This window comes from Triplophysa dalaica, unplaced genomic scaffold (genome assembly GCF_015846415.1).
Source record: "Triplophysa dalaica isolate WHDGS20190420 unplaced genomic scaffold, ASM1584641v1 Contig7, whole genome shotgun sequence".
Classification (NCBI taxonomy): domain Eukaryota; kingdom Metazoa; phylum Chordata; class Actinopteri; order Cypriniformes; family Nemacheilidae; genus Triplophysa; species Triplophysa dalaica.
Window position 1 is genome coordinate 294773 of NW_026622641.1, and position 17514 is coordinate 312286.

Genomic DNA, 17514 nt, shown 5'->3' on the forward strand with positions numbered 1-17514 from the left:
ACAGAGTAAAAGAGCACAACAGAGTTCATGTGTGTCATATATGATCATATATAAACAGAGTAAAAGAGCACAACAGAGTTCATGTGTGTCATATATGATCATATATAAACAGAGTAAAAGAGCAGAACAGAGTTCACGTGTGTCATATGTGATCATATATAAACAGAGTAAAAGAGCACAACAGAGTTCATGTGTGTCATATATGATCATATATAATCAGAGTAAAAGAGCACAACAGAGTTCATGTGTGTCATATATGATCATATATAAACAGAGTAAAAGAGCACAACAGAGTTCATGTGTGTCATATATGATCATATATAAACAGAGTAAAAGAGCACAACAGAGTTCACGTGTGTCATATGTGATCATATATAAACAGAGTAAAAGAGCACAACAGAGTTCACGTGTGTCATATATGATCATATATAATCAGAGTAAAAGCGCACAACAGAGTTCATGCGTGTCATATGTGATCATATATAAACAGAGTAAAAGAGCACAACAGAGTTCATTTTCAGACACACACACAGATCATAATGTCCAGATGACAGAAAGATTTGACAGTATTTGTGTAATAACTCATGTGGTTATGTGTGTGTCTCTCTTGTGTTTAACAGGAAGCTCTATAGAGGCTGTTTATGTCACACAAACACACTGAGGAGTTAAAACTCACACCAAATCCAGCACAGAGAGGCTCAGTGAATGTTGTGTAGTATGTGTGTAAGTGTGTGAGTGTGTGTGTGTCAGAGACGCTGTAGAAAGACAGAGTGCCGGCCGACTGGTCCACATACACACCTGCTCTACATACACCTGAAGAGACACTAATGTGTGTATAATTATTATTGTGAACTGCAGTGAATCTGTCATCAGTGCACCACAAACTCCATGATTTTACATTGAATCCAAACACACTGTCACTCTCTCCTCTCCTCTCAATGCTTTTATATGACACTGATATATCAACACCTGATCCGCTCCATTCAGTCTCCCAGTAACAGCGTCCAATCAGACTCTCTCTACACAACACCTGAGGATACACACCAGCAAATCTGTCTGGATGATCAGGATACGACTGACGCTCTTCCACACATGTGATCTTTCTGTTCTCTTCAGACACTTTGAGGAAAGTGTGTGTTGTGTTTAGATCCAGTGTGAGATCACAGACATCTGAACAAAAGAAGACACATTTATAACACAACAGCAATATGTGTGTGCCTGTGTGTGCCTTTGTCTGAGTGTGTGTGTGTGTGTCTCAGGTTTGTGCGTGCGTGTCTCAGGTGTGTGTGTAGACTTACACTTGTGTAGTCCTGCTGTTATTCTTCTCTCTCCTCCATGACTCACACTACACAAACACACACACATAAAAGACAGAAAGATGATGTGACATTGGTCTGGTGTGTGTGAATCATGTGTATGTTGTGTGTCATACTTGATTGTGTAGTTTGGATCATTGAGTGTGTGAGAGAGCAGCTGAAGTGTTGTGTGTTGTGGGTGATTGTAGCTCAGATCCAGCTCTCTCAGATGTGACGACTGTGAACTCAGAGCTGAAGCCAAAGAACAACAACCTTCATCTGTCACCATACAACCTGACAACCTACAAACACACACATCAACATGTCAACACACTCTTCACTTTTCTTTTGTGAGATCAGTGTGTAGAGAGAAACACCTCAGTGTGTGTAGTTGACAGTTGTGAGTCTTGAGAGCATCAGAGATCAGCTTCACTCCTGAATCCTTCAGATCATTGTTACTCAGGTCCAGCTCTCTCAGAGACGATGATGATTGTAGACATGAAGACATTTTTACACAACACTCTTCAGTCACATTACACAACGACAATCTAAACACAACCAAAACACAATGACACAAAAGACACAAATATCAGTTTGTAGAGAACATCTAGTGTATATATAAGGCATTATAAATCTGTTATGTTGAATAACTTTGCAGTACAACCACTAAAGCCTTGCTCAGACTACAGGAGTTTTAAAATCCTGACAGATTTTAAATCTGGTTGCAGCTCACACATAAGGAGAATCTTATCAGATTCTCTTATGTAAAATCTTAAACCTGGCATTACATCTACATTTGAATCTCTTTTTCAAGCACTACAAAAATAGGTTTGGCCTTTGTAAACTTGCATTTATGAATGTGAAATGTCCAGAGAAGAAACCTTGGGGGTAAAGTTGTGTTTATAAATAAGACTAAATGTTGCAAGTGCAAAAATAAAAATTAATTGATTGGAATTTTTTATTTAATAATTGCACATCAAAAGACATTTTAAGACACCCAAATACAGGATAATATTAAGATTATCATACCAGAGGAGGCCTCTTACGTCATCTCACCGGGAAACAGAAGTAAACAAAGCGACATCGCAGTTAATTTCACGTGACCTATTTGTCCTATTATGAAAAAAGTGTATTTCCACGATAGATGAAGGAAATGCAACGGCTATGCAACAGGTCTAGAGTGTGTAACTGTACCGTTTTAACTGTAGGGCTACAACGGCGTATCCGCGGTGAAAAGCTAATGTATCTGTAGCAATTAGTAGCAAAAGATTTATACTTTATTGTAGCAAAACTGTAGCAAGGTGTGTAACATTCAATCCTGGAATTCTGAGTCTTTGTCGCTCTGAATGGTTCTCTGTCTGTCAGTCCAAAGCCGCGGGATCATATTTTGAGTAGATGGTGCTATATGATTTTTTTAATAGGGCTGAAGTTATGACTGTGCTCTGGGAGAGCAGCTTAAGTTTAATGTTAATAAATAAAGGAAGAAAACAATTGTCGCTGCCGAGAATAAAGATGAATGCCAACGTAATTATAAGATAAAGCAAAAAAACAAACACATAAACGCATGCATGTGTGCCTATAGCCAAATAACAATCTGATGAACGAAACTACAAGCTGGGCGTTAGCAGTTAATTTACCCGGTACATTTAAAACCGATGTGACTTCTCCCCAGCTCTTGTTCTTATCTGTGCGGTTGCGGTATATTTTTGAGGATACATTATAAAGACGATCCTCCTTCTCCGCTGTACAACGTACCCTTGCAGGAGCTTTTGCGGTCTACATTTTTAAAGGTCTGTCAGTCATCTCCGTCAACTTTCAGATCTGTATCTCATTGGCTGTAGCGTAAGTACCAACGTTCGCTAAGAGTGTCATATACTGGCAAGGCAGATGCTTAGCCACGCCCATAGCAACCAAACAGGTTTGCCTAACAACCATTTTGCAATACCTATATCTCTGCATCAGAACATCGTAGAGACATGGTGGTCGGTTCGTTTGACTCATAGCTAAGAGTGCCATATACTGAAAAGGCAGATGCTAATTCACGCCAATAGCAACCAAACAGGTTAGCCTGGCAACCATTTAACAATACCTATATCTCTGCATCAGAACATCGTAGAGACATGGTGGTCGGTTCGTTTGACTCATAGCTAAGAGTGCCATATACTGAAAAGGCAGATGCTAATTCACGCCAATAGCAACCAAACAGGTTAGCCTGGCAACCATTTAACAAAACCTATATCTCTGCATCAGAACATCGTAGAGACATGGGGGTTGGTTCGTTGCACTCATAGGTAAGAGTGTCATATACTGGCAAGGCAGATGCTAAGCCACACCCATAGCAACCAAACAGGTTAGCCTGGCAACCTTTTAGCCAGAAATATATCTCTGCATCAGAACATTTTACAGACATGGCGATTGGTTAGATTCGTTCATGGCTTTATGTGTCATCACCCTAGTGAATGCCCAGTGCCGCAGTTTGCCATGAAGCCCAACTGACATTTTTCTCAGAAAGTGTATTGCAGAACATTTTTTGACATAATTTTGACGTTATTTTATTGAAGACGTGCTGCATTAATCACCATTTTAAGTCCCATCGCCTTTATGTTTTCCCTTTAAAGGACACAAAAAGCGATGTAGAATGAAACCAAATATCAATGATTCCTAATATCAGCACAATTGTAAAAGTAAATGATGTTCTACAGTTCAATAAAACAAGAAATTTTAATTAGATTTCATTGTCATATAGTAAACAATGAATGTTTTCTCACTATTTCAATGATTCAAATCATTCTAAACAAAGCAGAATTGTTGTGTTACTCTGAACAACACACAACGCTGTTTCGTTTCTAAATGAATCTGTTAGAGATTTAATCGATCTTTACTCCAAAATCAAGAACTTTGATCACATCTGCGTACTTCTCTAGTCGAGTTTATTCACTTGATAAATAATCCTCCATCCTTATGGAAGATTAAACAAAATATTTTTTTGGAAATGTGTGTTTTTTCTTTTTTTCCCTCAGAAATCTAGGAGCGGCGGCAGAAATGAGCTGAAGAGACGAGTTCAGGAGGTGGAACAGGACCTTAAAAACACTTTCTGTCAAACAAAGAGAGAATAATGACATGCACTTAAATCTGAGCTAAAGATCACACTTTTACACCCATAGATCTGAGCAGAAACATACATTTGCTTCTTATTTTATTTCATTTATCACTAATTCCATTATATATTTACTAAATTATATACGTTTAGTACATTAATTTTATCATATTCTTTATATTTATTCATTTATTTGATCATGTTATTATTCTTATTATTTGTCACATTTTGTCCTTATTTTTAATCTTGTTGAATCTTATGTTGGGTGCTGTATTGTGTCTCCATCTCAAGGTTAATGATAACATCACGAGACAATGTTTTAAAAGCTCATTCTTGTGTGGTATAATAATACATAATGAATCTGTTTCTAGTCAGACGAAGCTAAACTGAGCATTTAAGCACAACTTTTCATTTTATTCACATAACTTGGTGTCAAGCTGCTGTTCTTCTCTTCTGCATCTACCTTGTGGTTGATTTGAAGTATAAACTCACAACAGAGATGATATTTAAGTACAGATTTAGTCAGATCTAGTGAAACTGGACTCTTTTCATCTATAAGATCTGCGAGTCACATCTATAGCTGGATCCATCAACACAGAGCTGATGTCATTCAACATCACACGAGGCAATCTCATGATTTCTTTGGTGAGAGGTCATGTAAATGATGAGCATGACTGATCAAACAGATGGAATCTAGAGCAAACATTCATGTTGTAAAGAGAGACGGTGTTTTCTTCACGAAACCTTGAGCTATAAATCAGAGCTTTAAAAGTTCTTCTGAACTCTTACATCTATCTGTCCTTCAGCAGTTTCATCTTCCTAAACTTGATGAACACTATCAGGAGATGCTCAATTGTCCCTTGATGAAGTGAAACTGGTCCTGGACTCAATGCTAAAGAACAAAGGTCCAGACAGTGAGGGAATCCCCCTGAAATCATTTCTGTAATCTGGGATATAGTCTCAGCACTCATTGAGAAGATTTATCAGAATGCTTGAAACACTCTATAGCTCACATTCTCACATTCTTCAGTGTGGTTATGTTTCGCTCTTGGTCGTGATACCCCTCAAGGTCGTCCTCTATGGCCTTTGCTTTTCATTCTGTCAGTGAAGTCATTGGCTGAAGCCGTCATCAACTACACAACCCATTATTTCTGTCAATACCTCACGTCAAATCAAATCTCTCTTTATGATGACAAGATTTTGCTCTGTTTCCAATATTTCTGTGTCTGTTCCTGAATGCTTCAATCTTTCAAACATTTTTGTTTATGTATTTCTATCCCCACAAGTTATTGTCTCTTTTCACTTCTCAGCTGGTTAATAACAGTTGACATCAATCTCTCTGTAGTTGCAGCAGTGCTGTTTTAATATGACAGAGGAGAACTGGCTCTACCGCTTGAGTCTGGTCTCTCTCAAGGGTTTTTCTGTCAATCTAACTGTCAGGCCCCGGGTCTGAGCACCTGTTTGTTGTGTGTGTCTTGTTTATGTTCCTTCTCGCCAAGCACATGGGAGAGACCTTTTTGGCAGGTCTACATGTGCTTGGTATTTACCTTTGGGAGCCCTGCCCCCCTTGTTATCCACTCATCACTGCACCCCAGTTCCTTATCCCGCTAATCACACCACACCTGTTTCTACTCTCACTATCTCATCTCTCCCTTCTTATACTGCCCGAATTCCCTTGTTCCTTGTCAGTTCATTAGAAGTTCTAGTCCTTCTGTCCAAGTCTTGTCCAAGTCTTGTCCAAGTCTTGTCCAAGTCTTCTCCAAGTCTTGTCCAAGTCTTCTCCAAGTCTTGTCCAAGTCTTGTCCAAGTCTTGTCCAAGTCTTGTCCAAGTCTTGTCCAAGTCTTGTCCAAGTCTTGTCCAAGTCTTGTCCAAGTCTTGTCCAAGTCTTGTCCAAGTCTTGTCCAAGTCTTGTCCAAGTCTTGTCCAAGTCTTGTCCAAGTCTTGTCCAAGTCTTCTCCAAGTCTTGTCCTAGTCAGTCCTGTTTGTCTTGAAAATTTGAAAGATAAATATCATACTTTTTACTCCACTATATTTATAAAAGGTCCAAAAGTAGAACATGTTTTTTTTGCAGCGGGTTTTCCTCTGTCAGGACCTTTTACTATTGCCAAGAATTTCCATTTTTCTAAGCTGGCAGATTTCCGGCAAGCTTTGAATGTCAATTTGGCAGATTTTTTTAGGCAATCTAGCAAATCTTGGATCTTCCAGCTAAACTAATGTAAACGTAGGCGCTGCTACACCGTTGAAAGCTCTAAAATGGCAAATAGAACAATCAAAGGAAAAGGCACATGTTATCATCTGTGGGTTACGATCTGTAAAAGATCACAGAAACATTGTCATCAAAATGATCGGTGAATAAGCATCACATACACCTTGAGCTACGCGTGCGTGTTAACTTCTGATCTGCTGCTATATTATTTAAAGCAATTTGAAAAATAATGATGTTTCAACTGAAGTTACTGATTGCATCGCTGCCGGCGGCTAGTTTGTATCCAATCTTTATTTGAGGATAGAATACCTTTTATTGTCACTGTACATGTACAATGAGATTCGATAGCTGGCTCCACAAGCAGTGAAATAAATACTATAAATTACATTACAAGAAAAAAAAAGGGGGTAAGGTTGAGCAGACCTGAGGAACGTGTACATTTGCAATAATTACGAACAGTGCATGTGAGAGTTCAGAATAGTTATTGCTTTTGGGAAGAAACTGTTTTAGAGTCTGTTTGTTCTAGCCTTGAGACACCTGTAGCGCCTCCCTGAGGGGAGCAGTTTGAAGAGGTCAAAACCAGGGTGGGAGCTGTCCTTGGTGATGGCTAGTGCTCTGTTTAGGCAACGGGAGGTGTAAATGTCCTCCAGGGAGGGGGGAGGGCAGCCAATTATCTTTTGTGCTGCCTTTTCAACCCTCTGAAGCCTCTCCCTGTCTGCAACGGTGCAGCTGCCATACCATATTGTGATACAGTATGTCAGCATGCTCTCGATGGATGAACGGTAGAAGGTCATTAGCAGGTTGGAGTTCAGATTGTACTTCCTGAGAACTCTCAGGAAGTGCAGCCGCTGCTGAGCCTTCTTGTAGACTGCCTTGATGTACTCAGTCCAGGAGATGTCGGCGGAGATAAGGACGCCGAGAAACTTTAAAGAGTGAACCCTCTCCACACACTCGCCGTTGATGTATAGGGGGGCTGGGTCGGTCCTGTGCTTCCTGAAGTCGATGATGATCTCTCTGGTCTTCTTGGTGTTCAAAGTGAGATTATTCTCTGAACACCAGACTGCCAATTTACCAACCTCTTCTCTGTAGGCTGCCTCCTCACCTTTATAGATGAGTCCGACCACTGTAGTGTCGTCCGCAAACTTGACAATGAGATTGTCGTTGTTGGCCACACTGCAGTCGTAGGTATAGAGACAGTACAGGAGGGGGCTCAGCACACAGCCCTGTGGGGAGCCGATGCTCAGCATGCGGCATGAGGATAGGTGGGGGCCAAGTCTCACAGTCTGGGGACGTTTGGTTAAAAAGTCCTTTATCCAGGCACATGTGAGAGGGGAAAAACCAAGAGTGGCCAGTTTGGTGATGAGTCTGTCTGGGATTATGGTGTTGAAGGCTGAACTGTAGTCCACAAAGAGCATCCGAACGTAGCTCTGCTGTTTCTCCAGGTGGTTCAGTGCAGAGTGGAGAGCTACGGAGATGGCTTCCTCGGTGGATCTTTTTGCACGGTATGCATACTGGTGTGGGTCAAAATCTGGGGGGAGATGATCCTTTATGTGCTGAAGGACCAGTCTCTCGAAGCACTTCATGATTACCGGGGTAAGGGCCACCGGCCGGTAATCATTCAGACTTGTGATGGGAGTCTTCTTTGGCACTGGAATGATAATGGATGATTTTAAGCACTGCGGGATGACTGCCTGGGCCAGTGAGAGGTTGAAGATCCTGGTGAAGGTGGGGGCAAGCTGGAAGGCGCACCCTATGAGCACCTTGCCAGGTATTCCGTCTGGGCCGGCAGCTTTCTTGGGGTTCACTGCCAAGAGCACCCGTCTTACTTCATGTTCGTACACGGTGAGTGAAGTTATGTGGGAGGTAGTTGCAGGTGAGGGGAGAGCTGGAGCAGATGAGTGCTGCTGAGGTATTTCAAAGCGAGCAAAGAAGCAATTTAGCTCCTCTGCAAGCGGCGCACTCAGGTCATCTGTAGGCGGATCCCTGCCTCTGAAGTTTGTGATGTCCTTTATGCCCCGCCACACCTCCCGTGTTTTGTTGCTGGACAGATGAGACTCGATGCGCAGTCTGTGGTCCGCCTTAGCTCTTTTTATACCCTTTTTAAGGTCGGCTCGAGCCGCTCTGTACAGAGAACTGTCCCCAGACCTAAAGGCAGAGTCGCGGACCCTGAGGAGTGTACGTACCTGGCTGGTCATCCAGGGTTTCTGGTTTGGGAAGACCCGGATGTTTTTTTCCACCGTCACAGTTCCGATACAGAACAGGATATAGTCCAGTACCGTCCCTGTGAATGTCCCCAACTCCTGGTGTACAAATAAGTCCCAGTCTGTCAAATTAAAGCAGTCTTGTAGCATGAAGAGTGCATCGCTAGGCCAGGTTGTAACAGACTTTGTGGTGGGCCTGGCCCTGCGTCTGAGAGGGGTGTAGGCTGGGGAAAGCAGGAGGGAAAGATGGTCTGACTTACCGAGGTGGGGGAGGGGTATGGCTCTGTATGCGTGCTTAATATTGGTGTAGACATGGTCCAGAGTCTTCTCCCCCCTTGTGGAACACTTTACATGCTGGTAGAACTTGGGGAGTACAGTCTTCAAGTTGGCCTTATTGAAGTCCCCTGCAATTATGTGAACACCGTCTGGGTGGGCCCGCTGCTGTTCGTGTATGGTGTTCAGCAGTATAGAGAGGGCTGTGTTTACACTGGCATCGGGTGGAATATACACAGCTGTGACAATCACCACAGTTAGCTCCCTCGGCAGAAAGAAAGGCCGGCATCTTACAGACATGTACTCGACGTCTGGGGAGCAGTGACTGCCTATAACTGTCCCGTTGTTACACCATTTGTCATGCACATAAACACAGAGTCCCCCCCTGCTCTTACCTGAGTCCTTGGTCCTGTCATGACGGAGCAGAGTGCGGCCTACTAGCTGCACGCTTGCATCGGGTATACCCGGCTGAAGCCAGGTTTCGATGATAATCAGGACACAGCAGTCACGAACATAGCGATTTCCAGCAAGTTGTAGTTGCAGCTCATCCGTTTTATACACCAGGGATCTGGCATTGGAGAGATACAGGCTTGGTAGAGGTGGCTTGTGTGGTTGTTTCCTTAGCCTTAGCATAAAACCGGACCTACGGCCCCGCTTCTGCTTCCTCTCCCTCCTCCGTCTGCGCCGCCTCCTCGTCCCGACAACAATCCACGGAGAGCCCGGCGGTCTCGCTATGTCGTTTGGGATGTTATGTGTGTTGTGAAAGTCGCCCGAAACAGATATCTGATGTTGATCCCCGATTTCCAAAAGCGTCTGGCGGGTGTACTGAATGTTCACAGCACCAATAATACTCAAAGTAAAAAAAAAAAATCAACAGAAGAGGGAAAAGAAAAGAGCAAGAGCACTGAAGTGGAGAGCCGTAAGCCGCTGCAACCATGCGCGCCGCCATTACAAAATTAAGAGTGTTAGGACCATAGAAAACACTTTGGATGTGAGCAACTTTAGTGAACACAGCTCGGTTCCGGTTGAAAATGCCCTGCAGCTGGGAAACTTTGTGACTGTGATACAGCATAGTCGCAAGACAATACATCATTCAGCCGTTCCAATTAGAGTCTCGAACAGGTTTGCCCCGCTCAGTGACGCACCGACTGAGAAACATGCCCTAGTGATTCTATTGTCGGAACGTTAACATAGAGGCACCAGCCACCATAGTCAAATGTTTACCGGGAGTGTATGACATCCAATCAAATTTAAATGTCCTGGCTAAGGCTAATCGTAAATTCAGTAAGATTGTTATTCACATCGGCACAAACGATGTAAGCCTCCGTCAATCGAAGATCACTAAAGATAATATTTAAGTGGTGTGTGAGCTCGCAAGCACAGTGTCAGACACTGTAATATTCTCTGGCCCCCTCACTGCTGACCGTAGTGATGAGATTTATAGCAGATTATCATCACTAAATGGCTGGTTGTCTGAGTGGTGCCTGCAGAATAATATAGATTTTATAAATAACTGGAAGAGTTTTGAGGGCAGACCTGACCTGTTGAAACGAGATGGTCTCCATCCCTCTTGGGATGGGGTTTCCCTCCACTCTAGAAATTTGGCACATAGTCTTAATAATGCTAAAGTCTGATTACCTAGGGCCCAGGTCAGGAAGGAGACAGAATGGCTTAACCAACTGTCTGCTTGCCGTCTCGCGTTACAGAATACACAAAATATACAACATGTAAAAATCCCTTCTTACAAACAACATAAATAGAGACTGTGTCTGTCCCCCGGATTAGCAAACATAAGATATTGCGTAAACCTCTTGAAAGTAATTTAATAAACGTTAAACAAATCAAACATGAACAAAATACAGATAATCAACTTTTACGACACAGATTGCTTAATATTAGATCTCTCTCAAATAAAGCACTTTTTGTTAACGATTTGATAACCGATCATAAAATAGACATGCTCTGTTTGACAGAAACATGGCTAAAGCCAGATGATTATATTACTCTAAATGAATCCGTTCCCCAAGATTATTACTATAAACACGAGCCTCGTCTAAAAGGTAGATGGGGAGGTGTCGCTGCACTTTACAATAATTCTCTTATCACCTCTCAGAAGTCTAATTTTAAATACAATTCTTTTGAAGTCATGGTACTTCACGTATCGACACCTAATACTAAGGACAAAACATTTTTAAATTTATTCTAGCTATTGTATATAGGCCTCCAGGGCACCACACAGATTTTATTAAAGAATTTGTTGGGTTCTTATCAGAACTAGTACTGGCCGCAGATAGAGCCCTTGTCGTTGGTGACTTCAACAACCATGTAGACAATGATACAGGTGCCTTGGAAATGACTTTCAAAGACACTCTTAACTCCATGGGCGTTAGTCAACATGTGTCATGACCCACTCACCTTCGTAATCATACTTTAGATTTAATACTATCTTATGGTATAAATGCGGACGATGTTAAAATCCTTCAGCAGAGTGAAGACATTTCGGATCATTTTCTGATATTATTTTTGCTTCACTGGCCTAGGGCTGCAAATCAAATTCCTTGCTACAAATATGGTAGAACGATTACTTCAACTTCCAAAGATTCGTTTGTAATAAATCTCCGTAAAAGGGAAGGAGGCGGGAACCGGCAAACATTTAAACATTTAATAACAGAAATAATAAAAGCCGGCGGCCCCTCACGGCCGACCGCCGGCAAACAAAACATAAATACAAAACACAAGATCATAAATATAAACTCAACATGTATCTGGGCCCGGTCCTCTCTCTGCGACGGTCCGGTCACTTGTTCCTTTTATATGCTCCCTATCTCCTACGTGATTCGAGCCCGGTGTGCGCACAGCTGGCACTCATTCACAATTACTCACCGGACTCGAACCACGGTCTCGCCCCGCCTACTCTACTACAGCGTTTCTCGTTAATCTGGCTGAATTGTCTCAATTCTCTAGCATGAGTTTGAAGATCTTGACATGACTATTGAAAATAGTCACCTTCTCAGAAACATTACACACAGTTGCTCCTCTGCGTTTAAAGAAAATTAAAAATGGCAGCCAAACACCGTGGTATAATGAACACAATCAGGCTCTAAAGAAAGCGTCCCGGAAAATGGAGCGCAACTTTAAGAAAACTAATTAAGAGGTATTTCGTATAGCATGGAAAGATAGTACTCAAAAATACAGGAATGCCATAAAAACGTTTAGATCCTCCTACTTTTCATCACTAATAGAAGGAAACTATCACAACCCTAGGTTTTTATTTAACACAATGGCAAAATTAACAAAAAATAAGTCGTCAGCAAATTCAGATTCTGATTTTCAGCATAACAGTGATGAATTTATGAACTACTTCACTAGTAAAATCAAAGATATTAGAGAAAAAAATATAACAATGCAACCAGAAGTAAAACCCGCTGATCAAACTAACTACAGCACCACTAAGGAGAAATTGCAATTATTTTCTACAGTAGATCACAATGAAATCTCTAAAATCATTAGATCATCTAAATCAACAACATGCATGCTAGACCCTATACCTACAAAACTACTGAAAGAAATGCTCCCAGAAATTATAGATCCTCTTCTTAGTATTATTAACTCATCTCTGACATTAGGACATGTGCCTAAAGCATTTAAGGTGGCTGTTATAAGGCCCCTTGTCAAAAAACCCAAACTCGACCCTAGAGAACTAGGAAATTACAGGCCGATATCGAATTTACCTTTTATATCTAAAGTTCTTGAAAAAGTAGTTTCAACTCAATTATGCTTCTTCCTCCAAAGGAATGACATTAATGAAGAATTCCAGTCTGGATTTCGAGCATGTCACAGGACAGAGACTGCTTTGATCAAAGTTACAAATGATCATGGCTGTATTTTGTTATTGGTGCTGCTACACTTAATGCTGCATTTTACACCATTGACCACAGCATACTCCTACATAGACTTGAAAATTATGTCGGCATTAACGGAATAGCATTGAAATGGTTGAAGTCTTATTTATCCGACCATTTTCAATTTGTAGCAATAAACAATGAGGTGTCCCGCAAATCGCAAGTCCAGTACGGTGTACCACAGGGCTCAGTCTTAGGGCCTCTGCTCTTCGCATTATACATGCTACCTCTAGGACATATAATAAAGTGACACGGAATTAGCTTTCACTTTTATGCTGATGATACTCAACTTTATATTTCATCTACGCCTCATGAAACCCAGCAGTTTCATTGAATAATGGAATGCATAGTTGATTTAAAAAACTGGATGAGTAATCATTTTTACTACTGAACTCGCACAAAACAGAAGTGTTACTTACTGGACCGAAAACCGGCATACGTAACAACCAAGAATATTGCTTAACTATTGACGAATGCTCCATAAAATTCTCGTCGTCAGCTAAGAATCTTGCTGTTGTATTCGATAGTAATCTGTCATGTCGCCATTAACTTTAAGATCATGCTTATTACCTGTATGCAGATCAGTATTCTACTCACAGCCAGTCTTGTCTCTTTGTTCCAAGGTTACCGCAGGATGCAGTTCATGCCCAGACCTGATGGCAGAGCTGAGAATGGGAAGCGATGACCTGACAAGAGCTGAGATGATTGAGCTGGATAAAGGACACGGCAACTTGACATGATTTTTCTACAACACTTCAAATGCTATTAGATTGTTAATGATAATCTTAAATCTTTGATTTACCTTATTAGAAAGTTTATTTATTTTTTATTTAGCCTGTTGAGCTTGTGCAGAGGCAGCAGCTTTTGCCAGAGGGGAACTGGAATCCCCTGGGAATCCCCCTTGGACCTGGGTTCTCCTGAGTTTTTTTTCTCGATTGGAGTTTTGGGTTCCTCGCCACCGTTTGCATATTGTTTTGCACTATTTGCCTGGTCGGGGGGGCTGTTTAGAATTTAGAAGTTTTACATAATAAATATAGGAATTTATATATTTTTTTGGACCTGTGGTTCTCTCTCCCTTCTCTCCTATGTGTGCTTTCACTGAGTGTGCGTGCGAGTGTGTTTGCGTGTGGGCGTTTATGTAAATGTGTGTAAGTATGTATGCTTATTGTGTGTGTGGAGCATTTGTATGTCTGTCTTTTGTGTTTTCACCTTTTTCTTGTTTTTACAGGTATATGCCTTTAGTTGTTTTACTTATATCCAATGTGTCTCATGTACAGCTGCTGTGTAACAATGAAAATTATAAAAAGCGCTATATAAATAAAGTTTAGTTGAGTATAGTTCAAGTATTCCTGTAGAAATAAAAACAATAGAACCCTGCCCACAATACAACAGAAAATGTAATGGATTTAATGGTTATAATGGAAATTGTAGAATGGATAGTTGTTGTCTACTTGTATGTGATTGATTCTATTGGTAGGATGGTAAATCCTATTGGAATAAAACCCAAAACACACTTCAAAGAGGAATTTAAAGTAAAAATCAAATTCTTATTAAAAAAAATCTTTGCTTTTTTCAGTAGGGATGATATATGCATAAATTTACTATTTTCTGTATATAGGAACCATGCTACAATTATTAATCTTTAGTAAAACCTACAGTACTACAGTAGTTTCATTATACTAGCTATAGTATATGTTTGTAGTTCAATTATGGTTATACAAATCGTAATAAATCCAACAAAAACGTGGCTTCTACACTTTACTATTCATAAGAACCTTACTACTTACTGGTAAATTTCTGCTAAAACTCGTAAAGGAAATCTACAAAATAAATACATATAGGCCTAGGGGGCTAATAAGGATAATGAGACTAAATGATCATACAGGATTATATCTAAACTAAACATATAACGCTCTTAAAGGAGAGTTGCTCACTGTAAAATTTACCCCCAGCGACCTTCCACAGTAGGAATAAAAATGACTAAGGAAAGTCAATGGGGGCAAATTTTGAAGAGAACTTATACAACTGATACTTTGAACTACTCAGTGTATTCAGTAAGTTGCTTCAGAGGCATGAGGTATATGACCAAAAAAAAAATTTGCACAACTGACATGAAGTAAATTTACTTTTAATATTTGAGTTCTTTTAAAAGCACGTACTTATTTACTTTTTACTTAAGAAAGAATCTGTCTTTACTTGTACATTTAGTGGAGTCATATTTGACCAGTAGTATCTATACATTCACCAAAGTAAGATAGTTGTGTACTTCGTGAGTTTTGGGTCTGAAAAAAACATCATAAACAAAAATTCATATGAAGACTGTCACACCCTCGTGCTCCACCAGAGGGGACTAAACACATCACTTGGACTATCACATACACTACATTCCCAATAACCCATTACTGGACTCCTGATGCTTGGTGACTAGACACGGGTGATGGTGATCTTGTCCACATGGCCTATTTAAGCTGTTTCCACATTCATTCAATGTGAAGTCTTGTCTTACATTTCTGATGTGTCACTGTTGTTGATGATCTATGTTATTACTTGGACGCCATCTTGTTTTGTGAACCTCTGCCATTGCCTGTTATCTCGTTCATGATGGTTTGCTGCCTGTCCTGACCTTACGCCTGTTATACCTTCAACCCTCAAGTCTCAGAGCAGTGTGGTAACAGAGACAAAGGGAAACGTTCAGATAGACTTTTATCAAGTTATGATGAGTCTATTTTCATCTTAAACAAATGTTCTTCAGTAGAATCATAACCTCTTAAAACCACCAATTAAACAAAACCTCTTTAAAATACCAACACAACAGAATACTGAACATGAAGAAATCTCCTCTTGTTCTAATCTTTATTCAAATGAATAAAATAACACTTGATTTTGACACGTTTTGAACCGTACAGAGTTTTATATTGTTTTTGACTTTGTCAATTGATTTGGTAGCGTAACGCTACATAGTTTTACGTGTTTACAAAAGTCATAGTGTCAACATTTAAAATGTAAACTACGTTTTCACTTTTTTGGGTTTCCAATACTCAAAACAGAGAAACCGTGATCAAAATACCAGAACAACAAATGCTGCGACCCACATGCTGTATAAACGCCTGCCGTACTTTCTACAACTGGAAACTGAGGGTAATGCAAAGCAGCGGATATTAAGTCACTGGTGTGTGACACATACAAGGGAGACAAGGCCATTATTTTAAATAGAAATTTATCTGGTATTTACATTTATGCATTTGGCAGACGCATTTATCCAAATTGACTTACATTGTATTGTCCTATACGTTTATACAAAGGTATTTGCGCTCCCCTGGGATCCAATCCAAAACCTTGTGTTGTTAATGCAATGCTCTTACCACTGAATTACAGGAAAGCACGTTCTTTGCAATCTTTTGGATAATGTAAGTCCACAACTTCATGAAACATATCACACTGTGAAAGTGATTTCTGGATATTTCAAAATTATTCAATATTGTGGCTTTAAGTGAATGAAGAACATCTACTGTATGGCAGTATCATTTATTATTTTTAAGTATTTTCCGTGAAAGTGTCTTACCTTAGTGTGTGTAGTTGACAGTTGTGAGTTTTGAGAGCATCAGAGATCAGCTTCACTCCTGAATCCTTCAGATCATTGTTACTCAGGTCCAGCTCTCTCAGAGACGTTGATGATTGTAGACATGAAGACAAACTCTCACAACATCTAGCAGTCAGATTACAGCTCTGAAGACTGTGTGCAGGAAAAACACAAACAACACATTCAGATTTAACACTTACTGCTATAATTGAAAACAAATACATAAAACACACAAATCATGTGAACAAACTAGGGATGAGTCACGAATTTCAAATATTCGATTAGTTTTTTAATTATAGAATTTCAACTAGTGTGTGCGATCTTAAAAAATCCCCTTGTTTTCATGCGTAACGTATTCATGTAACCAAAGGGTGGCGCTGCCAATAACCACGTACCTTAGACTTACATGCTGTCAATCAAGAGACATTAGAGGAAAACAATTTCTCACAACAATTGTTAACGAAGTTACGCACACTGTAGACCCGCGTGGCATAACGGATACGATAAATTGAGACGGTGTCAAAAATGAGTTCTGTGTGGGGTCCTTTAATAAAATGAGTGAGAATAAAGTGCAGTGCAAACTCTGCAATGCAAAGAGCTGGCTTATCATGGATCGACAACTACGATGCACAGTCATCTGAGGGCGAAGCACCCAGCAGATTCATCCACAGGTCAGCAATCAGTTGCTAGTTTTATGGTCAGAACAAACAATTTGGATGCCAGACGGGCGGAGCAAATAACGGCTTTAATTACTAAGATGATCGCTAAGGATATGATTTCGATCAGCTTTGTCAAAGTAAAGGGTTTTAAAAATCTTACAAGGAAATGTCCTAGCATTATTAGCGGTTGATGCTGATCGACGTACTGTTAATAAGTGCCGTCATTCGGTTGTTAATATATTAATGTTTCAGCGCGTTATCTTAATGTATTGCTTGATGTAAGATTGCCTATTCCATAAT

General features: G+C 40.4%; 1 protein-coding gene across 1 annotated transcript in view; it reads right to left on the reverse strand.

Moving 5' to 3' along the window:
• Window positions 1-235: 235 nt before the first annotated feature.
• The window catches only part of LOC130417005 (NACHT, LRR and PYD domains-containing protein 3-like), a 33138-nt gene continuing 15859 nt past the window's right edge, over window positions 236-17514 (reverse strand). Inside the window, exons 4-8 of the mRNA XM_056742348.1 lie at window positions 16538-16708; window positions 1673-1843; window positions 1433-1597; window positions 1299-1345; window positions 236-1170 (exon numbers count right to left, since the gene is read on the reverse strand). Of these exons, the coding sequence (XP_056598326.1) occupies window positions 614-1170; window positions 1299-1345; window positions 1433-1597; window positions 1673-1843; window positions 16538-16708 (1111 nt within the window). The 3' untranslated portion in view covers window positions 236-613. The remainder of the gene's footprint in view (window positions 1171-1298; window positions 1346-1432; window positions 1598-1672; window positions 1844-16537; window positions 16709-17514) is intronic.